The 24,113-nt window shown below is 45.9% G+C and overlaps 1 protein-coding gene and 1 non-coding gene across 7 annotated transcripts in view; one reads left to right on the plus strand and one right to left on the minus strand.

Moving 5' to 3' along the window:
• The window catches only part of SEC24A (SEC24 homolog A, COPII coat complex component), a 74,406-nt gene extending 67,237 nt beyond the window's left edge, over positions 1-7,169 (minus strand). For 2 of the 6 annotated variants that reach the window (XM_032249665.1, XM_032249591.1), the window contains exon 1: positions 6,256-6,671. In XM_032249665.1, coding sequence (XP_032105556.1) covers positions 6,256-6,352 — 97 coding nt within the window. In that variant the 5' untranslated portion in view covers positions 6,353-6,671. Of the gene's footprint in view, positions 1-6,255 lie in introns of all 6 variants that reach the window. The other 4 variants (XM_032249733.1, XM_032249803.1, XM_032249935.1 and 1 more) reach the window with 4 other exon arrangements.
• Positions 7,170-22,641: 15,472 nt separating this feature from the next.
• Positions 22,642-22,748, plus strand: LOC116554172. Its single transcript, XR_004270091.1, has one exon. It is a non-coding gene; the product is annotated as a U6 spliceosomal RNA (small nuclear RNA).
• Positions 22,749-24,113: the final 1,365 nt, after the last annotated feature.

Genomic DNA, 24,113 nt, shown 5'->3' on the forward strand with positions numbered 1-24,113 from the left:
GTCTTTATTAGAGATGAGGTTTCACAAAAAAAAAAAAAAAAAAAAAAGAGAGAGAGATGAGGTTTCACTATGGGTCTCCTGATCTCTCAAAGTGCTGGGATTACAGGTGTGAGCCACTGTGCCTGGCCTTGTGACCTTAAGGACAATTTTGGTATGTGTGGGTAAAGAGGCTAAATTAGAAAGTTAGACGCAAGACTGAATGCAGATGAGTGCTTCCCACGGAACCAGGAGCTTCAGAATCAGAGGAACCTGCTATAATAATGGTCTAAATTGAGATCCCAGGTCCCACCTTTATAAAATCTTATTTCATAGGATTCAAAAGGATCCCAGAATCTACATCAGTAAAAAATCTCATGTGGCTGGGCCTGGTGGCTCACGCCTGTAATCCCAGCACTTTGGGAAGCTGAGACGGGAATATCACCTGAGGTCAGGAGTTTTGAGACCAGCCTGGCCAAAAGGCTATTAGTTTCTTAAAGAAAGCCTGACCCAGGCATGGTGGTTTATGCCTATAATCCCACCACTTCGAGAGGCTGAGGTGGGCGCATCACAAGGTCAGGTGGCCAACATGGTGAAACCCCATCTCTATTAAAGATACAAAAAATTAGACGGGCCTAGTGGCCCACCCCTGTAATCCCACGTACTTAGGAAGCTGAGGCAGGACAATAGCTTGAACCCGGGAGGCGAAGGTTGAAGTGAGTCAAGATCGCGCCACTGCACTCTAGCCTGGGCAACAAGAACGAAACTCTGTCTCAAAAAAAAAAAAAAAAAAAAAAAAAGCCTGCTCAACAGTCACAAAAAAGAACCGAATAAACTACCCCTTTTATATAAATTCCATAGGAGGGAAAAAAGATGTCTTCCAGAATTTTAGGTTTCCCCTAAAATTCCAAGTGAACACTCAAAATCTTTTTATTCTCTTTTTGAAACGGAGTTTCGCTCTTGTTACCCAGGTTGGAGTGCCATGGCGCGATCTCGGCTCACTGCAACCTCCACCTCCTGGGTTCAGGCAATTCTCCTGCATCAGCCTCCTGAATAGCTGGGATTACAGGCACGCGTCACCACACCCAGCTAATTTTTTGTATTTTTAGTAGAGACAGGGTTTCACCATGTTGACCGGGATGGTCTCGATCTCTTGACCTCGTGATCCACCCGCCTTGGCCTCCCAAAGTGCTGGGATTACAGGCGTGAGCCACCACGCCCGGCAAAATCTTTTTATTCTTAAGCTATCCATTCATTAATACATTACATAAATATATTTGAGCTACTATCCGCCAGACACAGTTCATACTTTCCGCCTATCATACATGAATACAATTGAATGATCAATTTTAAGTTAATTCAAGGCTCTCCATAATATGGTTCCACTAATTATGGTGTCCTACAAGACAGTATAAATAAAAGTCACAGAAAAATAGCTAACTATTGGCCAAATGCAGTGTCTCACATCTGTAATCCCAGCACTTTGGGAGGCCAAGGTGGACAGATTGCCTTAGGTCAGTAATTTGAGACCAGCCTGGCCAACATGGTGAAATTCCACCTCTATTAAAAATACAAAAATTAGGTCGGGCGTAGTGGCTCACGCCTGTAATCCAAGCACTTTGGAGGCCATGGCGGGCAGATCACCTGAGGTCGGGAGTTCAAGACCAGCCTGATCAACATGGTGAAACCCTGTCTTAAAAAAAAGAAAAAAAAATACAAAAATTAGCCAGACATGGTGGTGGGTGCCTATAATCCCAGCTACTCAGGAGGCTGAGTCAGGAGAATAGCTTGAAGGTATCTCACTCTGTGGCCCAGGAGACAGATGCTGTAGTGAGCCAAGATCGCACCGCTACACTCCAGCCTAGGTGACGGAGCAAGACTCCATCACAAATAAATAAATAAATTAATTAATTAAATTAATAAAACTGCAGTTTCTGGTCAGGTGCAGTGGCTGCAACCCCAGAATTTTGGGAGGCCAAGGCAGGTAGATCTCTTGAGCTCAGGAATTCGAGACCAGCCTGACCAACATGGTAAAACCCTGTCTCTACAAAAAATACAAAAATTAGCTGGGCATGGTGGCAAATGCCTGTAATCCCAGCTACATTGGGAGCTGAGTCAGGAGGATCGGTTGAACCTTTGTGGTTATGGCTGCAGTGAGCCAAGACTGCACCACTGCACTCTAGTCCGGGGGACAAAGTGAGACCCTGCCTGAAAAGGCAAAACAAAACAAAACTGCAGTTTCTAACTGCCTTTGCAAGTTGATTCGGTCAATAAAGGCACTAATTAACGGTGGCAGTCATTATTTGCCTCTGGCCTTATTACATGATAATCAGATTAACATCCATTACTTTAAATGGTCTTGCAGTCCAACTTGCTATCAATTTTTGGAAAGGAAATGTGTATACACAAAGACTTAGAAAAAACGTGTCCGCTGGGTGCGGTCACTCACACCTGTAATCCCATCACTTCAGGCAGCTGAAGCAGGTGCATCATGAGGTCAAGAGATCAAGACCATCCTGACCAACATGGTGAAACCCCATCTCTACTAAAAATACAAAAATTAGCTGAGCGTGGTAGCGCCCGCCTGTAGTCCCAGCTACTCAGGAGGCTGAGGCCAGAGAATCACTTGAACCCAGGAGGCAAAGGTTGCAGTGAGCCAAGATCACACCACTGTACTCCAGCCTGGGCGACAGGGCAAGACTCCATTTCAAAAACAAAAAAACAAAAGCAAACTGAAGATCTAATTATACTGTAACATGTAATTTAAGCAAACTTCATTAAATACTTGAGAGTTTTTGGCCAGGCGTGGTAGCTCATGCCTGTAATCCTAGAACTTTGGGAGGCCGAGGCAAGTGGATCACCTGAGGTCAGGAGTTCGAGACCAGCCTGACCAGCCTGACCAATATGAGGAAACGCTGTCTCTACTAAAAATACAAAAATTAGGCCAGGCACAGTGGCTCACGCCTGTAATCCCAACATTTTGGAAGGCCGAGGCGGGCGGATCACGAGGTCAAGAGACTGAGACCATCCTGACCAACATGGTGAATCCCCGTCTCAAGCCCAGGCATGGTGGCTCACACCTGTAATCCAAGCACTTTGGAGACCAAGGCAGGCGGATCACCTGAGGTCAGGAGTTCAAGACCAGCCTGACCAACATGGTGAAACCCCGTCTTTATAAAAAAAAAAAAAAAGAAACCCCGTCTCTACTAAAAATACAAAAATTAGCTGGGCGTGGTGGTACACACCTGTAGTCCCAGCTACTCGGGAGGCTGAGGCAGGAGAATTGCTTGAACCTGGGAGGTAGAGGTTGCAGTGAGCCGAGGCCTGCCACTGCATTCCATCCTGGCTTCTGGTGATGCAGCAAGACTCTTGCCTCAAAAAAAAAATTAGCCAGGCCTGGTGGCATGCGCCTATAATCCCAGCTACTCAGGAGGCCGAGACAGGAGAATTGCTAGAATCAGGGAGGCAGAGGTTGCAGTGAGCTGAGATCGTGCCATTACACTCCAAGCCTAGGCAACAAGAGCGAAACTCCATCTCAAGAAAAAAAAAAAAGTTTTCAACAGAATATGTAAGCATCAACTACTGCTTTGGAATAGTTAACCAAAACTAGACCCCAGCATTGAAACATTTTCTCACCTCTTGAAAAATATCCTCTCCTTCAACTTGATACCACATCCCTACTCTTTGTATTAGTGGGATGAACAATAAAACAACCCAGATCAGGCTCAGTAGCTCATGCCTCTAATCCCGGCATTTTGGAAGGCTGAGTCAGGAGGATCACTTGAGGCCAGGAGTTTCAGACCAGCCTAGGCAACATAGAGAGACCTGTCTCAACAACAACAACAACAAAAAGGTGTGGTTGCTCATGCCTATAATCTCAGGCCTGTAATTCCAGCACTTTGGAAGGCTAAGGAGGGAAGAGTGCTTTAGGCGGGAAGTTAAAGACCATCCTGGGCAACACAGGGAGACCTTATCGCTAGAAAAACATTATTTAGGCCGGGCGCGGTGGCTCAAGCCTGTAATCCCAGCACTTTGGGAGGCCGAGGCGGGTGGATCACAAGGTCAAGAGATCGAGACCATCCTGGTCAACAAGGTGAAACCCCGTCTCTACTAAAAATACAAAAAATTAGCTGGGCATGGTGGTGCGTGCCTGTAATCCCAGCTACTCAGGAGGCTGAGGCAGGAGAATTGCCTGAACCCAGGAGGCGGAGGTTGCGGTGAGCCGAGATCGCGCCATTGCACTCCAGCCTGGGTAACAAGAGCGAAACTCCGTCTCAAAAAAAAAAAAAAAAAAAAAAAAAAAAAAAAAAACACATTTATTAAAAAAAAAAATGCCCGCCATGGTGGCTCACACCTGTAATCCCAGCACTTTGGGAGGCCAGCGCAGGCAGATCACGAGGTCAAGAGATTGAGACCATCCTGGCCAACATGGTGAAACCCCGTCTCTACTAAAAATACAAAAATTAGCTGGGGGTGGTGGCCTGCGCCTGTAGTCCCAGCTACTCGGGAGGCTGAGGCATAACTGCAGTGAGCCGAGATTGTGCCACTGAACTCCAGCCTGGCACCTGGCAACAGAGTGAGACCCTGTCTCAAAAAAAAAAAAAATTAGCCAGGTATTGGAAGGCTGGGAATGCAGTAAGCTGTGATCACGCCACTGCACTCCAGCCTGGGTGACAGAATGAGACCTTGTCTCCTAAGATAAATGACAAACAAAGAGGCTTTAACTGCAGTCCTATGGTTTCATTCCCCACCTCTCAGTTGGTCACATTCTTCCAGCTGCCATCACCCTGAATTGCAGTCACCAGTTAAATATGCGAATTCCCCAACTGGCTATGGACAACCTATGTACAGGTAATGCTTTCTTATTCTCTTTTATATCCTCAAGACAGAACTTAGAATATGTGCATCAAATGTCTGTTGGACTGTATCAAACCAACATAGTGATAATATTTCTAATACAGCATACCACAGTGGTCAAACCTCTTCATTTCAATATTATGACATTATGTCAAACATTTCAATATTATGACACACCCATCTATAAACGTAGAAGCACATTTAAGGATTTGTCATTTAAAGTTGATGTAAAACCGCAATTTATAGATTATAAGAAAAATCCATAGCCATATAACATTTTAAGTTGTTCTCATCCTCAGTGTAAATGTTACTAAATATCCTAGAATAAAATGTATTACACAATCTGTTACCATAATTTTGAGAAAGAATGATTAATTCAACTTAACACCCTTTCAGTTGCTTTCCTCCATTTATTCTTTCTTCTGCCCACATAGTTGCCTACTCAGACATTTTTAAAAGTCTTTTAGAGCCATCTCTGTAAAGAAAACAGCAGTCTTCTCTAAAAACAATGTAAATTAGCAATTTTAGTCACTATCTGTTTTCTCCAACTTAGCAGAAATCTTAGACTCCAATGGGCAACTAAGCTCTTTAGCATCATTCTACTAGTTTTATTTCTGTAAACCAGAGATTTGTAGGTAAATTTGTAAGTAGGCAATCTGTTGGCAGAAAGACTTTGTCTATTATAAATTGATATAATCTTAGCAAATCATAAAGTAGGACGATTTAAGGAATCCTAGAAGAGGTATAAAATTATAAGACATTCTCACGCCAAATGACAAACTATAATGTACATGTAGACTCCTGTCAGGGATTGAAAGAGCTGTGTCCAACAACTTTCCAAGTGCTGTACAGAGATCTAGAAATCAAACAGGAGATCGTCCCTTCTATTTGGTTTTTCAACAGCTGAAACACTCAACAGGTGTTGTAGGTACAATTCTGGGAGGGATGGGCAGGCCCTAAAGGGGGTGTCCCAAAAGCATGCATTCATCATCAGAAAATCAGACTGGGTACGACTGCCAACCCACTTCAGGGCCTGCAGAGCCCAGATGAATCAGACCATAAATCCTGCTTTCTAGGAGACTGGGGTGAGGTGGCACGGAAGGCGAAGGCACACAAACACTATGATCCTTACATTCGAGTTTTAAGGCAGTTTCTCACCCATGTTTCACCCAGGACGCTGCATACAGCAGGTACTTAATTACTGTTTTGGTGACCGACTGAATAAATAAATGTGAAAGCCTAAGACAATCCTGGGGCTACAGGTGCACAATCGCCGTGGTCCCCTGGCCCAGCCGTCCACCACCATCCGGGCCAGAACCCAGTAGGGAGGTCACCCTCTCCATGTCGCCTCAAGCAGCAGCGGCACGCAAAGGTCAGTTTCAGCCCCGGCCAGGCTGAGCCCTCCCCTCGGACAGCACTTACCGTTAGCGTAGGGAGACCCCGAGGCCGAGGCGGCTCCGTTCTGGGCCTGGAGGCTGGCTGGGGCGCTGCCGGAGGCCGGTATTCCCGGCTGGGACATGACGACGGCGGTTATCTGGGTTGGAAGGGGCTGGTCCGGGTCGACAACAGGGCCAAGAACAGAGCTGAAAGACAACTGCTGAAAGCGGAGGGAGGAGGCTAACAACTTAAGACTGAAGACTGGGAAAAGAGAGGGCGGCGCATCAAGCCCGAGGCATGGCGCCGCACTCTCCCCAGGCCACCGGCGGCCACGGCCTAGCCTGGGAACTGAGGCTAGAAAGTCGGGCCGGCGGGGCCGCGAATGCAGGGCTACAGGGAGGCAGCCAAACCTAGAAGGAAGGAGGCCTCGGCCGGAAGTGTCTGTCAGCCCCCGGCCGCGCAGCCGCAATCAGGACACGTGGCACTTCCGGCTCCGGCCTCGCTGCCGCAGTGGCTGCCGGCGAGCTCTTTTCTTCCAGCGGGGTTGCCCCGAGGGCACCTGACAGCTCCTGGTGTCCCGACCCCGACGACCGTGCCTAGCCTTGCTGCCACGTCACTGACTCTCACGGCCGGCCGGAAGTGCCGTGTGTCACCGCTGTGGAAATTCCCGGCTTTGTGAACGTGACCTCACTCGCAGAACTGGGATCGTGGGGCAATCTGGGATTCTGTAGCCGCTTTCGTGGGGTGGGACTGACAGTTCCGCTCCCCGGGTCCTGTGATGATTACTTGAGACCTCAGAAGTCATCGTCCTCCGTTGAGACCGTACCACCACTAGTAGCTGGGACGGTTATTGTTCATCGCAGTATTTCATTCACATTTCGTCGTCATCTTCAGTGTAAATGTTACTAAATATCCTAGAATAAAATGCAGCTTTATTTATTTTATTAAGAAAGCTCTTCATAGGCTTTCACATTTAGTTATTCAGTCGTTCACCCAAACAGGTGTAAATTGTAAGGGGTTTTAAAAAGCGGTGGTTAAATATGTGTACATATTAATAGTGTGATCAAGCCAAAGAGGAAGGCTTTGCCTTTTGACTAGAGGACTCAGGAATATTCATTTTGAAACTGCTGATTCATAGCATAGTCACGCTCAAGTTCATTAACAGCAAACACATTTAAATGGCAGTTTTGTTTCCACTTCTAAGAGTTTACAGTAAGGTAAAGAATTCAAACTTCCTTTCCGGGCAAGTAGGCTTTTTTTTTTTTTTTGCAAGTTGACTTTTTTGACTTTTGAAGCCAAACAGAGGTAGAAACTGGGGTGATTAGACAACATAGTTAATTAATGACTCAGTAATCATCTTAGCTACCTTCGTTCGGTTTAGGGTTTTTCCTGCTCTGTGCTGATGATAAAGCCCTTCTTTATAGATTTGCACTGTTGATTAAAATGTCATGCCACGTGGTTCTGAAACCTCAATGTGAAGTACATCTTACCTAATTCCAAATCACTGTGTCAGGCTGGGCAAGGTGTCTCACTTCTTGTTATTCATTCACTTTGGGAGGCTGAGACAGAAGAATTACTTGAGGCCAGGAGTTTGAGACCAGCCTGGACAACAACGAGAGTCCTCTTATCTCTATTTAAAAAAAAATTTTTTTTTTTGAAATAGAGTCTTGCTGTGTCGCCCAGGCTGGAGTGCAGTGGTACGATCTCAGTTCACTGCAACCTCTGCCTCTCAGGTTCAAGCAATTCTGCTTCAGCCTCCCAATGGGCTTATAGGTGCCTGCCACCATGCCTGGCTAAATTTTGTATTTTTAGTAGAGATGGGGTTTCACCATGGTAGCCATGTTAGTTCCCTCAGAACTTGACTAAAAATGTATTTGCTCTAAGTAGCATTCAACAATTCAATTCCTTTATACAAGATCCAAGTACAATATCTTTTTTTTTTTTTTTTGAGGCAGAGTCTTATTCTGTTGCCCAGGCTGGTGAGCAGTGGTGCACTCATGCAGCTCACTGCTGCCTCAACCTCCTTTGCTCAACCAATCCTCCAGCCTCAGCCTCCTGAGTAGTTGTGACTACGGATATGTGCCATTATGCCTGGTTAGGTTTTTTTTTTTGGGGGGGAGGGTGGTAAAGAGAAGGTCTCACAAGAGATCCTCCTGCCTCATTCTTCCAAAATGAGAATACAGGTTTGAGCTACCATGCCCAGTTAAAATCTTTAAGAAGAAGATGATGCTTTTGGTTAAATTGTTTTTAGTTTAGGGCCACTATAACAAAATCCCAAATTATAGATCCAAGAACACTTTAAAATTGCGCAGACACAAGCCTCTCAATGTTTTGAAGAGAAATTGGAGCTCAGAGAGAAACAGCCTTTCTGAGGTCAGATAAAATCAGGGTCACTCTTCAAAAAGGCAAATACCTGATCTCAAACCTGCATTAGCTCTCTTTTTATGCAACTCCTTTGGAATGATCTCGATTTGTTTTTACCTTGGCACAGTGGTTTGATTTGGTTAAATTGAGCTTTCTTTGAACTTTGTGCTATTTAAGCAATATCTGTGTGTTCAGATTTTTTTTCTTTTTGCAACAGAGTCTTGCTCTGTCGCCAGGCTGGAGTGCAGTGGCCCAATCTTGGCTTACTACAACCTTCACCTCCCAGGTTCAAGCAATTCTCCTGTCTTAGCCTCCCAAGTAGCTAGGACTACTGGCACCCGCCACCATGCCCAGCTAATTTTTGTATTTTTAATAGAGACGGAGTTTTACCATGTTAACCAGGCTGGTCTTAAACTCCTGACTTCAGGTGATCTGCCTACCTCGGCCTCCCAAAGTGCTGGGATTACAGGCATGAGCCACTGCGCCCGACCCCAGAGATTTTAAATGTAGTCTAGTTGGTTAAATCAGGTTAAATCAACATAAATAATTTAGTAAAAGTAAACAATGTTTTTTCTAAAATTTGTTCCACCTCTAAGTTGCTGTGTTACTATTTGTGTCCTCAAAACAATGATTATTTCTTTCTTTTTTAAAAATCTTAGTCCGGGCGCGGTGGCTCACGCCTGTAATCCCAGCACTTTGGGAGGCCGAGGCGGGTGGATCACGAGGTCAAGAGATCAAGACCATCCTGGTCAACATGGTGAAGCCCCGTCTCTACTAAAAATACAAAAAAATTAGCTGGGCATGGTGGCGCGTGCTTGTAATCCCAGCTACTCAGGAAGCTGAGGCAGGAGAATTGCCTGAACCCAGGAGGCGGAGGTTGCAGTGAGCCGAGATCGTGCCATTGCACTCCAGCCTGGGTAACAAGAGCGAAACTCTGTCTCAAAAAAAAAAAAAAGTTAAAAAATAATAATAATAAATAAATAAATAAAAATCTTTTCAGCCCCACCCCCTCCAACAATGATTATTTCAAATGTTTTTTACACTTTCAGTGTAATCAGCACTACAGTATTGAAAGCTAGGTATGGTAACTCATGCCTATAATCCCAGGACTTTGGGAGGCTGAGGGAAGTGGATCCCCTAAGCCCAGGAGTTGGAGAACAGTCTGAGCAATATGGCAAAACCCCATCTCTACAAAACATGTAAAAAATTAGCTGGGCATGGTGATGCACACCTGTAGTCCCAGCTACTCAGGAGACAGGTGGGAGGATTGCTTGCACCTGGGAGGTCGAGGCTGCAGTAAGCTGTGATTGTGCCACTGCACTCCAGCCTAGGCAAGACCCTGTATATATATATACATATATATATGTGTGTGTATATATATATTCTGAGTCAGACAGAGAGAGAGAAGAGAAAAACAGCATTTGTCATCTGCCTAACCTTTGGGATAGTAGGAAGATAAGTTTATGTGATTGAGATGGGACAACATATTTTAAAAGTTAAGTAGTTTTCCTATTAAGTATTTTCCACACAATATCAAATCCTTTGATGACATCTTAAAGTGTGGTCACAGAAATATGAAAAAATTATTATTATTTTTTCTTTTTTTTTATCTTTTTTTTTTTTAAGACGGGGTTTCCCCATGTTGGTCAGACTGGTCTTGAATCCCCGACCTCAGGTGATCCGCCCGCCTTGGCCTCCAAAGTGCTTGGATTACAGGCGTGAGCCACCACGCCCAGCCTGAAAAAATTATTGGCAATAGCAATTATAACAATTGCTCTTGGGCAGGTGCAGTGGCTCACACCTATATTCCCAGCACCTTGGGAGACCAAGGTGGGCGAATCACTTGAGGTCAGACATTGGAGAGCAGGCTGGCCAACATGATGAAACTCTGTCTCGACTAAAAATACAAAAATTAGCCAGGTGTGGTGGTGGGTGCCTGCAATCCCAGCTACTCCGGAGGGTGAGGCAGGAGAATCACTTGAACCTGGGAGGCAGAGGTCACAGTGAGCTGAGATCTTGCCACTGCAATCCAGCCTGGGGCACAAAGCCAGACCCTGTCTCAAAAAAAAATTGCTCTTACCAATTGTTATTGATATTTCTTTGTTCAGTTACCTGTATTTACTCTACACTGCCATACACTTTTCTAAACTGATGTCAGTAATATATTCTACTTTTTTATCTGTAGCCCGGCCGCAGTGGCTCAGGCCTGTAATCCCAGCGCTTTGGGAGGCCTAGGCAGGCAGATCACTAGGTCAGTTCAAGACCAGCCTGGCCAACATGGTGAAATCCCATCTCTACAAAAAATACAAAAAATTAGCCGGGCATGGTGGCAGGCCCCTGTAATCCCAGCTACTCAGGTGGCTGAGGCAGGAGAATCACTTGAACCCAGGTGGTGGTTCCAGTGAGCTGAGAGCATGCCACTACACTCCGGCCTGGGCAACAGAGCAAGACTCCGTCTCAAAAAAAAAAAAAAAAAAAATTGTAAACCAAAAAATTAGTGACAAGAAACTGTTTCAGTAAGGATATAAGCACTATACTAAGAATATTCCATTATATTTGATTATTTAGACTCAAAACTAGGAGACAAGCAATTCTAATAAAATTTGCTGATATGCAGAAATGGACTTAGGCTCACATGAGCTCCTTTGCCTGCCTGCTCATGACTGTTGCATTTTCAGGTGCTAAATAGGATCCATTTGGTTTACTTCTCAGGAAGGGGAAAATCATTTTGGGTCCTTTAATTATTAAAAATAAAGATTGTTTCACTTCTATTTCAAACAAAGAACAGTTTCAATTACAAAAGGTTTAGAAGAACAACTGTTTTGTTTACTGAAACTCTCTTGTGGTTCCATCTGAAGAACAGTTTCTTTGGCCTCATTTGCTTCTGGCAGGACATCTGTTTGTATCTGAAGTTAGCCGCTCTGAAGCTGTATTACAAGTACATTCATCCCACACCAAGCCTGAAAATCCCATTGCTTTCTTTGAAAACCCCATTGCTTTCTTTGAAAACTTTTCATTTTTATGTAGCTCTTACCATTCTTGCTGCCCATTCTGGTTAGTTTTCATCATCTTGCACTTGAACTGTTGGAATGAATAGCCTTCTGGATTGCCTCTCTCTAATCTATTCCACATGTTGAATTGAGTTCCTGAAATACTGATTTCATTTTTACTTTCCTATACTCCCACGTCTGTGATTACTACCTTTGCTTGCTCTATCAAGTTAAAATTTTTATGCATGACTTTTCTAATCACAAGCTAAGTGAAATCCAAAGTGCTACCCATACCCTTCAAGGCCCCACATGACCTGGCCTTGCTACCTCTTTGACTTCCACACTGTTCCCCACTCACTCCATTCCAGACACATTTGCTATTTCTCTAGCTATCCAAGCACAAACCTGCCATTACACTTATTTCCGTTACTTGGGATGCTCTTCCCCAAGACATCCAGGGAGCTCAATCTCTTACTCCTTTAGGCCTTTGTTCAAATGTTACTTTAATTGAAGAGGGCTTCTCTAAATATCCTATGTAACACAGCTCACTCTGTCCCTCTTACTTGGCTTATGTTTTTTCATTACACTTACCATTGTTTTAACTTTTTTTTTATTTTTTAAATTAAAGATGGGGTTTCACCATGTTGGTCAGGCTGGTCTTGAACTCCTGACCTCAGGTGATCCGCCTGCCTCGGCCTCCCAAAGTGCTGAGATTACAGGTGTGAGCCACCACGCCCGGCCTTATTTGTGTCTTTTTAAATTATTTTATAGAGATGAGGTCTCACCATGTTGCCCCAGGCTGGTCCCAAACTGCAGGCCTCAAGTGATTCTCCTGCCTCAGCCTCCCAAAGTGCTGTGGTTATAGGCACAAGCAACGCTCCTGGCCCTATTTGTGTCTGTGTTTATCTTTTTTTATTTTATTTTTTATTTTTATTTTTAATAAAGATGGGGTTTCACCATGTTGATAGGCTGGTCTCAAACTCCTGGCATCAGGTGATCTGCCCACCTTGGCCTCCAAAGTGCTTGGATTACAGGCGTGAGCTATCACGCCCGGCCGTTTATCTTTTTTTCAATGGAATATAAGTCCATACATATCCTGTCAATTCCAAGGTTACCATGTCTGTTTCCCTGTTAGACCATCAGTGAATAGAGACCAAGAACTGTGTCTTGTTCACCTGGGTATTCTCAGCACTTGGCTTGGGGCCTCACACTTAACAGGTAAAATGTTTATATTCAGTAAACATTTTTGACAGAATAAATTTAAAGAGTCTTATCTTCTAGCCTTCTGACTATTCTATTTTCTTTTTTTAGAAACTTTGACCATATGTAGAGAACCAAGAAAGAAAAATAGAAACAAGGTCTCACTATGTCACCCAGGCTAGAGTGCAGTGGTGTGATCATAGCTCACTGCAGCCTTAACCTCCCAGGCTCAGCCGGGCACAATGGCTCACACCTGTAATCCCAGCACTTTGGGAGACCTAGGCGGGTGTATCAGGAGGTCAGGAGTTTGAGAACAGCCTGACCAACATGGTGAAACCCTGTCTCTCTTAATAATACAAAAATTAGCTGGATGTGGTGACACATGCCTGTAGTCCCAGCTACTCAGGAGGCTGAGGCAGGAGAATCACTTGGGCCCGGGAGGCAGAGGTTGCAGTGAGCCGAGATAGAGCCACTGCACTCCAGCTTGGGCAACAGAGCAAGACTCCATCTCAAAATAAAAACAAACAAACAAACAAACAAAACAGAAAAACATATCTCCCAGGCTGAAGTGATCCTCCCACCTCAGCCTCCTGAGTAGCTGGTACTACAAGGCTCACACCACTACACCCACTAATTTTTGTATTTTTTGTAGAGACAGGGTTTTGCCATGTTGCCCAGGCTGGTCTCAAACTCCTGGACTCAAACAGTCAGCCTGCCTCAGCCTCTCAAAGTGCTGGGATTACAGGCTTGAACCATTGCCCCAGGCCTATTCTATTTTGACCCTCATTAGTTCAGTACTGTAAGTTACTATTATACTTGTAGCCTAAACCACATCACTAGCACTTGTTTCTAAACTATGTTGGTCTCAAGTTCTTTTTTTTTTTAACTTGAGTGCTTAGTAATGAGAGGTCTCAAGTTCTTTTAGGTTCTCAACTATTATGTTATATTGTGATAAGGACTAATACTGTAGTTGGAGCGCTAGCCTCTGCTCAGCCCCAGGTCACCTGAGCAGGGCTAGAGGTACAGTATCAAATGCCAATTGTTTTTCTTTTCTTTTTTTGAGACTGAGTCTCCCTCTGTCACCCAGGCTAGAGTACAGTGGCATGATTTTGGCTCACTGCAACCTCAGTCTCCCAGGTTCAAGTGGTTCTCCTGCCTCAGCCTCCCGAGTAGCTGGGATTACAGGCACCTGCCAATATGCCCAGCTAATTTTTTGTATTTTTAGTAGAGATAGTGTTTCACCATATTGGCCAGGCTGGTCTTGAACTCCTGACCTCAGTTGATCCACCCACCTTGGCCTCCCAAAGTGTCTTTTTCCTTTTCTAATCCCAACTATTTGTCTACAGATACCCTGACACCACAGTATTAGAGATGTGTACCTTCCCCTCTAAACCTACCTTTTCCTCATGACACTTTCTCATAAATAACTTCACCAGCTTCTTCCTTCATTTATTCATAACATTTTTTTTTTTTTGCGACAGAGTCTCACTCTGTTGCCCAGACTGGAGTGCAATGGTGTGATCATAACTCACTGCATCCTCCATCTCCCAGGTTCAGGCAATTCTCTCACCACAGCCTCATGAGTAACCAGGACTACAGGCATGTGCTACCACACCTAGCTAATTTTTAAAATTTTGTGTACAGACAGGGTCTCACTATATTGCTCAAGTTGGAAAAAATACTTATTTATTTATTTATTTTTTGAGACAGAGTTTTTCACTCTTGTTGCCCAGGCTGGAGTGCTATGGCACAGTCTCAGGTCACTGCAATGTCTGCCTCCAGGGTTCAGGTGATTCTTCTGCCTCAGTCTTTCAAGTAGCTGGGATTACAGGCACCTGCCACCACGCCTGGCTAATTTGCGTATTTTTAGTAGAGATGGGGTTTCACCATGTTGGCCAAGCTGGTCTCGAATTCCTGAACTCTGGTGATCCTCCTGCCTCGGCCTCCCAAAATGCTGAGATTACAGGCTTGAGCTACAGTGCCCATCAGAAAATATATTTATTAAATACCTTTTATATGCCAGGCACCAAGTAAAAAGGAACAGGACAGATAAGATATCTTCCTTCTGTGGAGTTTATAGTTGAAAGAAACGAAAATGTAAATACATATATATTTTTAAGTTTTAAATTGGTAAGTGCTATTGAGGAATCAGTGCTGAGGCAGAAAATAGCAAGGAAGGACCTGGTTTAGATAGCATGGTTAGGACAAGAGATGACATTTGAGCTATGATCCAAAGGATGAGAAGCCTAACTAGCAAAAAGAGGAGATGGGTTGCTGGGCGCGGTGGTGCGTGCTTGTGGTCCCAGCTACTTGGGTGGCTGAGGTGGGAGGATCGCTTGAGCCCAGGAGTTCTGGGCTGCAGTGCGCTATGCTGATTGGGTGTCTGCACTAAGTTTGGCATCAATATGGTGACCTCCCGGGAGCAGAGAACAACCAGGTTGCCGAAGGTGGGGTGAACCAGCCCAGGTCGGAAACGGAACAGGTCAAAACTCCTGTGCTGATCAGTAGTGGGATCGTGCCTGTAAATAGCCACTGCACTCCAGCCTGGGCAACATAGTGAGACCCTGTCTCTTAAAAAAAAAAGGAGATGGGTAATGAAAGGGCTCCAGTCAGGAAGAACATTTAGAAAAGCCCAGAGGCAGGAATCAGCTTGCTGAGGTGGGTAAGGCAGAATGGGGTGAGATGAGACTGGAGTAGTAGAGGGAAACAGAGCCATAAGAAACTTGTAAGCCATTTTCAGGAGTTTAGAGGTTTGGGGAAGCAATCGAAGAATTCTAAATAGAAGAATAACTTGGTCCAATTCATGGTTTAAGATGAATCCATTAACAAAAAAGCAGGCCAGGCAAGGTGGCTCATGGCTGTAATCCCAGCACTTTGGGAGGCCAAGGCAGGAAGATCACTTGAGCCTAGGACCTTGAGACTAGCCTGAGCAACATAGGGAGACTCCATCTCAACAAAAATTTTAACAAATTAGCTGGGCATGGTGGTACTTGTCTGTAATCCCAGCTGCTTGGGTGGCTAAAGTGGGAGGATCACTTGGGAGGTTGAGGCTGCAGTGAACCATGATCATACCACTGCACTCCAGGCTGGGCAACAGAGAAAGACTCCCATTCTCAAAACAAAAACAAAAACAAAACTGGTGGGGCACGGTGGCTCACGCCTGTAATCCCAGCACTTTGAGAGGCCTAGGCGGGCGGATCACGAGGTCAGGAGTTTGAGACCAGCTGGCCAATATGGTGAAACCTGGTCTCTACTAAAAATACAAAAACAAGCCGGGCGTGGTGGCATGCACCTGTAGATCCAGCTACTCTGGAGGCTGAGGCAGACAAATCGCTTGAACCCAGGAGGCGGAGGTTGCAGTGAGCTGAGATTGCACCACCGCACTCCAGCCTGGGTGACAGAGAGAGACTCCGTCTCAAAAAAAAAAAAAAAAAATCTATATAACCACTGTGAGAATAATTTATTGGAGAGCAAATAATGGAGTTGTTGCTGTAACTTGGGTCAGAGCTGATGGTGGCCTGCAGGAAGGTGGTTGTACTAGAGATAGAGAGAAGTAGACTTACTAATCCAAGTAAAACTTTGGACTTTGCTACCTCTTTTGTTTTTGCTAGCCACATGCAATCAATCATGAATTTTTTTTTTTTTTTGAGACAGAGTGTCACTCTGTCACCGAGGTTAGAGTACAGTGGCATGATCTCAGCTCACTGTAACCTCTGCCTCCCAAGTTCAAGGGATTCTCCTGCCTCAGCCTCCTGAGTACCTAAGATTATAGGTGCACGCCACCACACTCGGCTATATTAGCCAGGGTTTTACCATCTTGACCAGGCTTGTCTCAAACTCCTGACCTCGTGATCCTCCCAGCTTGGCCTCCCAAAGTGCTTGGATTACAGGTGTGAGCCACTGTGCCCAACCATGAAATCTTATAGACTCCAACCTTTACAGTTTCTCATAGGATTCCCTCTTTCTCTGTTGTTACTGACTCAACCCAGGCCCTTGTTACCTCTCACCTGTGTAATTGCAGCAGACTCTTTACTTGTCTCAGCTTTCAGTCTTGACTTGTTCCAGTAAAACCCACACACTGCTGCCAGAGGAAACATTTAAAAACACAATTCTGAGGCCAGGCGCGGTGGCTCAAGCCTGTAATCCCAGCACTTTGGGAGGCCAAGGCGGGTGGATCACGAGGTCAAGAGATCGAGACCATCCTGGTCAACATGGTGAAACCCCGTCTCTACTAAAAATACAAAAAATTAGCTGGGCATGGTGGTGCATGCCTGTAATCCCAGCTACTCAGGAGGCTGAGGCAGGAGAATTGCCTGAACCCAGGAGGCGGAGGTTGCGGTGAGCCGAGATCGCGCCATTGCACTCCAGCCTGGGTAACATGAGTGAAACTCCGTCTCAAAAAAAAAAAACCACAATTCTGACCATGTTCCTATTCTGCTCAAAACCCCCAAAAGGTTCTACAGTTTGGGAGTCAAGGCCTCCCCAATGGTCTAGGCCACATCAATTCAGTTAAAGTATAATATTTGCCTGGTGCTTTTCCCTATCTATTCCTTTTTGTATGTTATTTTCCCATGATATCATTCCTTCTAGATATTAGTCCCCATTTTATAGATGCAGGAACTGAAACTTTGAGTGGCTAATGTCGGAATCAGTCTTTAACCTGTAGTCTGTAGCTACATTTTTTCATTTTAAGTATTTTACAAAAGTGTATAGACTGTTATAGTTATAATCTTTTTTTTTTTTTTTTTTTTTTTAAGATACAGGAGGGTCTCGCTCTGTCACCTGGGCTTGGAGTGCAGTGGAGCATTTTACTGCATCTTTGAATTCCTGGGCTCATGCAACCCTCCTCTCTCAGCTTCCCAAGTAGCTGGGACTTCATAGGCATACTATCACATCCAGCTAACTAAAACAATTTTTTTTTCAGAGATAGGGTCTCATTTTGTTGTCCAGGCTGGTCTCCAACTCCTAGCCTCAAGCAGTCCTCCCACATCAGCCTTCCAAAGTGCTGGGATTATAGGTGTGAGTCAGGGAGCTAGCTCTATCTCAAATTTTTAAAAGGCTGACCAAAATGCCAGGGATATCAGGAAAGAAAGCCTATCTAGGATAATAGCTATAACCTTGAGGAGCCTTGTGAATTGCCTCAGGTCACTTTAGTGATTATTAAACCAAACTGAATTCAAGATTAGATGAGTACAGAGAAGGTAGAGGGGAACCCAGACTGGAACAGCAGGCTCTTCCACCTCAGATTAATGAACTCCAGAGAAACCCTTCTGGCCGGGTACATTGGCTCACTCCTCTTATCTCAGCGCTTTGGGAGGCCAAGACGGGTGGATCACTTGAGGTCAGGCATTCGAGACCAGCCTGGCCAACATAGTGAAACCCCTTCTCTACTAAAAACACACACACAAAAAATTAGTCAGGCGTGGTGGCATGTGCCTGTAGTCCCAGCTACTTGGGAAGCTGAGGCACGAGAATAGCTTGAATTGGGTGGGCAGAGATTGCAGTGAGGCAAGATCCAGTGAGGCAAGATTCGCCACTGCATTCTAGCCTAGGTGACAGAGTGAGACTGTCTCTCAAAAAAAAAAAAAAAAAATGCCAGGCTCGGTAGCTCACACCTGTAATCCCAGCACTTTGGGAGACCAAGGCAGGTGGATCACGAGGTTAGGAGTTCAAGACCAGCCTGGCCAAGATGAAACCCCATCTCTACTAAAAATACAAAAATTAGCTGGGCATGGTGGCTGTCGCCTGTAATCCCAGCTGCTCAGGAGGCTGAGGCAGGAGAATCGCTTGAACCTGAGCGGCAGAGGTTGCAGTGAGTAGAGATCGAACCACTGCACTCCAGCCTGGGCAACAGAGATGCCAACTCAAAAAAAAAAAGAAAAAAACAGGTCAGGCGCAGTGGCTCATGCCTGTAATCCCAGCATTTTGGGAGGCTGAGGCGGGCAGATCGCAAGGTCAAGAGATCGAAACTATCCTGGCCAACATGGTGAAACCCTGTCTCTACTAAAAATACAAAAATTAGCCAGGTGTGGTGGTGTGCATCTGTAATCCCAGCTACTCGGGAGGCTGAGGCAGGAGACGTCGCTTGAACCCAGGAGGCGGAGGTTGCAGTGAGTGGCGATCAGGCCTCTGCACTCCAGCCCGGCAACAGAATGAGACTCCGTCTCAAAAGAAAAAAAAAGGCCAGGCGCGGTGGCTCAAGCCTGTAATCCCAGCACTTTGGGAGGCTGAGGCGGGTGGATCACGAGGTCAAGAGATCGAGACCATCCTGGTCAACATGGTAAAACCCCGTCTCTACTAAAAATACAAAAACATTAGCTGGGCATGGTGGCGCGTGCCTGTAATCCCAGCTACTGAGGAGGTTGAGGCAGGAGAATTGCCTGAACCCAGGAGGTGGAGGTTGCGGTGAGCCGAGATTGCGCCATTGCACTCCAGCCTGGGTAACAAGAGTGAAACTCCGTCTCAAAAAAAAAAAAGAAAAAAAAAAAGGAAACCCTTCAGCCCCCAGAGGACAAAAATGTTCCTAGGAGTCCTTCATGTTACAAATCATATTTATTAAGTACCTATTTTGTGCCAGGCCCTGAAAATAGGTTCAGGAGGGAAAAAAGTATATAGGGGTCATAATCTCAAGAAGCTTATATAATGTCTGTTGGTGGTGTGATTATTTAAACAAATAATCTTACATATACAGTTGTATAACTTCAGTGATTAAATTGTAGGCCAGGCGCTGTGGCTCATGCCTATAATCCCAGCACTCTGGGAGGCCAAGGTGGGCAGATCACCTGAGGTCAGAAATTTGAGACCAGTCTGGCCAACATTATGAAACCAACCTGGTCTCTACTAAAACCACAAAATTAGCCAGGACTGGTGGGGCATGCCTGTAATCCCAGCTACTTGGGAGGCTGAGGAAGGAGAATTGCTTGAACCTGGGAGGCGGGGATTGCAGTGAGCCAAAATCTTGCCATTGCACTCCAGCCTGGGCAACAAGAGCAAAACTCTGTCTAAAAAAAAAAAGTAAGTTGTAAAGTTGCTGAGGAAGCTTGTTACCCAACCAAACTGAAGTCTGCTTCCCAATGCAGTAAGGCCTGACATCCATATCCAGGCTTTACATGAGGGTATTTATTTACAGGGCACCAAACAAGAAGAATCTGGTAGCTCACAATTAAGACCTGACCTCCCCAATGACTTACAAGCAAGAGTTTTTTGTTTGTTTGTTTGTTTTGAGACAGAGTCTTGCCCTGTTGCCCAGCCTGGAGTGCAACGGCATGATCTGGGCTCACTGCAACCTCCGCCTCTTGGGTTCAAGCGATTCTCCTGCTTCAGCCTCCTGAGTAGCTGGGATTACAGACATGTACCACCACATCCAGCTAATTTTTTGTATCTTTAGTAGAAATGGGGTTTCACTATGTTGGCCAAGCTGGTCTCAAACTCCTGACCTCGTGATCTGCCCGCCTTGGCCTTCCAAAGTGCTGGGATTACAGGTGTGAGCCACCATGCCTGGCTGTTTTTTATTTTTTTAAAATTTTTATTCAGAGTCTTACTCTTTCACCCAGACTGGAGTGCAATGGCGCTATCTTGGCTCACTGCAACCTCCGCCTCCCAGGATCAAGCAATTCTCTGCCTCAGCCTCCCAAGTTGCTAGGATTACAGGCGTACACCACCACACCCAGCTAATTTTTGTATTTTAAAGAGAGATGGAGTTTTACCATGTTGGCCAGGCTGGTCTTGAACTCTCGGCCGAAGGTGATCCACCCACCTGACCCTCCCAAAGTGCTTGGATTACAGATGTGAGCCACTGCCCAGTCCAGGAATTTTTTAAAGGCAGGGGTAACTTTCAGAAAAGCAGAAGTTACAGGAAAAATTGTGTATCAGTACATGAGGTTATACATTGGTTTGGCCTAAAAATATGGAATATCTTTTTTGAGGGGGTTGGGGAGACAAAGTTTCACTCTTGCAGTGGTGGGATCATAGCTCACTGCAGCCCTGGATCTCCCAGACTTAAGCAATCCTGCCACCACACTCCCAAATAGCTGGGATTACAGGCACGCGCCACCATGCCCAGCTAATGTTTTGTATTTTTAGTAGAGACGGGGTTTCACCTTGTTGACCAGGATGGTCTCGATCTCTTGACTTCATGATCCACCCGCCTCGGCCTCCCAAAGTGCTGGGATTACAGGCTTGAGCCACCGCGCCTGGCCAATTTTTTAATTTTTTAATGGAGATGAGCTGTCACTATATCGCCTAGGCTGGTTTGAACTCCTGGGCTCAAGGGATCCTCCTGCCTCAGTCTCCCAAAGTGTAAAGGCATGAGCCACCACACTCAGATCCAGTGTATTCATTTGATGTGGGTCTGGGTTTCTGAAAAACAACTCAGGGACACATATTAAGATGTTATCTTTAGGGGGTTTTGGGAGAAAAAAAATGTTATCTTTAGTTTTTATTTTTCTCTTATTTACTTTTTTGAGATGGAGTTTTTTTTTTTTTTTTGTACTACAGACCACTAAGATTGTAGCCTAGAGATGGAGTTTTGCTCTTGTTGCCCACGCTGGAGTGCAATGGCGGGATCTTGGCTCACGGAAATCTCCACCTCTCGGGTTCAAGAGACTCTCCTGCCTCAGCCTCCCGAATAGCTGGGACTAGAGGCGTGCGCCACCACGTCCAGCTAATTTTTGTATTTTTTTTTGAGACGGAGTTTCACTCATGTTACCCAGGCTGGAGTGCAATGGCGCGATCTCGGCTCACCTCAGCCTCCGCCTCCTGGGTTCAGGCAATTCTCCTGCCTCAGCCTCCTGAGTAGCTGGGATTACAGGCACGCGCCACCATACCCAGCTAATTTTTTGTAGTTTTAGAAGAGACAGGGCTTCACCATGTTGCCCAGGATGGTCTCCATCTCTTGACCTCGAGATCTGCCCGCCTGGGCCTTCCAAAGTGTTGGGATTACAACCATGAGCCACAGCAGGTGGCATCTTTAGTTTTTATAAACAACCAAACATCTTAGGACTCAAACTTCTTAGGCTATTGTTTTGAACTACTATTACCTTCTTGCTTATCAAGTTCCTCAAAGCATAGGTGTGGAGAATTTCCCCTGAAGGAAATCTAAATTTTCCTTTATTTCCATACTTGGTGGGGAGGGCCAGGCAGGCCTCTGAGTGTAGACATGAGCCACCACACCCAGATCCATCTCAAAATCTGTAACAGAGGACTTAACCAAATCTGGGAGGAAGGCCTTGATGAGTGGAAGACCTGAAGAGTTGAGACTTGAAGAGTGTGTAGGAGTTAGCTAGATGAAATTGAGAGGTGGGTAGAGGCTTTTCTGGTGGGGGTTTCGTCAAGGGAAAGCACATGGGGTGAATGAGGCGGGAGCAGAAAGGAAAGGAAATCCAGCAGGGCAAATGATAGGCTTTGCTGAGAGTCCCCAAACAGCTCTTGAAGCATTTAAAGAAGGCAACGCTAATCCATTAGAAAAGAACAGTGGTGCTGGACACAGTGGCTCACCCCCTACAATCCCAGCACTTTGGGAGGCCGAGGCGGGCGGATTATGCGAGGTCAGGAGTGGAGACTAGCCTGACCAACATGGTGAAACCCTGTCTCTACTTAAAAAAAAAAAAAAATACAAAATTAGCCAGACGTGGTGGCGGTCACCTGTAATCCCAGCTACGCAGGAGGCTAAGGTAGGAGAATCGCTTGAACCCGGGAGGTGGAGGTTGCAGTGAGCCGATAGTGCCATTGCACTCCTGGGTGACAGAGGGAGACTCTGTCTCAAAAAAAAAAACAAAAAAAAAAAAAAAAAGAAAAGAAAAGAAAAAGGAAATGTGTCAAAAAAAAGGAAAGAAAAGAACATTGGTGTTAAAACAGTCATTTAAAGCTGAATGCCTGTGTGTTCACTTGAACAGCACATACACTAAAATTGAAACGATACAGAGAAGATTAGCCTGGCTCCTGCACAAGGATGACACGCAAATTCGTGAACGGTTCCATAGTAAAACAAACATACAAAAAAGGTTTACTTCGGCCGGCGCGGTGACTCACACCGCAATCTTAGCACTTGGGAAGCCGAGGAGGGCGGATTGCCTGAGCTCAGGAGTTCGAGACCAGCCTGGGCAACACGGTGAAACTCCGTCTCTACTAAAATACAAACAAATTAGCGTGGCAGCGTGCGCCTGTAGTCCCAGCTATTCCAAAGGCTGAGGCAGGAGAATTGCTTGAACCCGGGAGGCGGAGGTTGCAGTGAGCCTAGCTGGCACCACTGCACTCCAGTCTGGGCCACAGAGGGAGACTCTGTCTCCATAAATTAAATAAATAGATAAATAAATGCCAGCCTGGAGCGAGACTCTGAATCCATAAATGAATGAATGAATGAATGTATGCATGCCAGCCTGGGCCACCGAGTGAGACTTCTCAATGAATGAATGAATGCCGGACGCGGTGGCTCACACCTGTAATCCCAGAACTTTGGGAGGCTGAGGTGGGTAAATCACAAGGTTAGGAGTTCGAGACCAGCGTGGCCAACATGGTGAAACCCTGTCTCTACTAAAAATGCAAAAAAAAATTAGCTGGGTGTGGCAGGTGCCTGTAGTCCCAGCTACTCGGGAGGCTGAGGCAGGAGAATCGCTTGAACCCAGGAGGCGGAGGTTGTAGTGAGCTGAGATTGATCCATTGTACTCCAGTATGGGCGACAGAGCGAGACTCTGCCTCAAAAAAGCGTGCCTGTAATCCCAGCTACTCCGGAGTCTGAGGCAGGAGAATTGCTTGAACCAGGGATTCGGAGGTTGCAGCAAACCGAGATCGCTCCACTGCACTGCAGCCTGGTGACAGAGCAATACTGTCTAAAAAAAAAAAAAGCGTCAGGCGCGGTGGCTCATGCCTATAATCCCAGCACTTGGGAGGCCGAGGCGGGTGGATCACGAGGTCAGGAGTTCAAGACACACCTGGTGGCCACGATGGTGAAACCATGTCCCCACTAAAAATACAAAAATTAGCCAGGTGTGGTGGTGCGCGCCTGTAATCCCAGCTACTCAGGAGGCTGAGGCAGGAGAATAACTTGAACCCAGGAGGCAGAGGTTGCAGTGAGCCGAGATCGCCCCACTGCACTCCAGTCTGGGCGACAGAGTAAGACTCCTTCCCCCAACCCCCCAAAAAATGCCAAAAGTAATTTTCCCTAGGTAGGGACGGTGTGTTCCTTTCTAGGGACGCAGGGCCCTAAAATCCCTTCGGGCGGCCGGGTGTGGGGAAACCAGGAGGCTCCGAGACCCTGGTGGTGTCGCGGAGCGGGGCGGTGGTTGAGAGCAAACTGGCTCAGCTGAGGAATTGGCGGCGGGACCGCCGGGAGGCGGAACTGAGAGCGCGCGG

This window comes from Sapajus apella, unplaced genomic scaffold (assembly GCF_009761245.1).
Source record: "Sapajus apella isolate SASKATOON/1434 unplaced genomic scaffold, GSC_monkey_1.0 scaffold1, whole genome shotgun sequence".
NCBI classification, from domain to species: domain Eukaryota; kingdom Metazoa; phylum Chordata; class Mammalia; order Primates; family Cebidae; genus Sapajus; species Sapajus apella.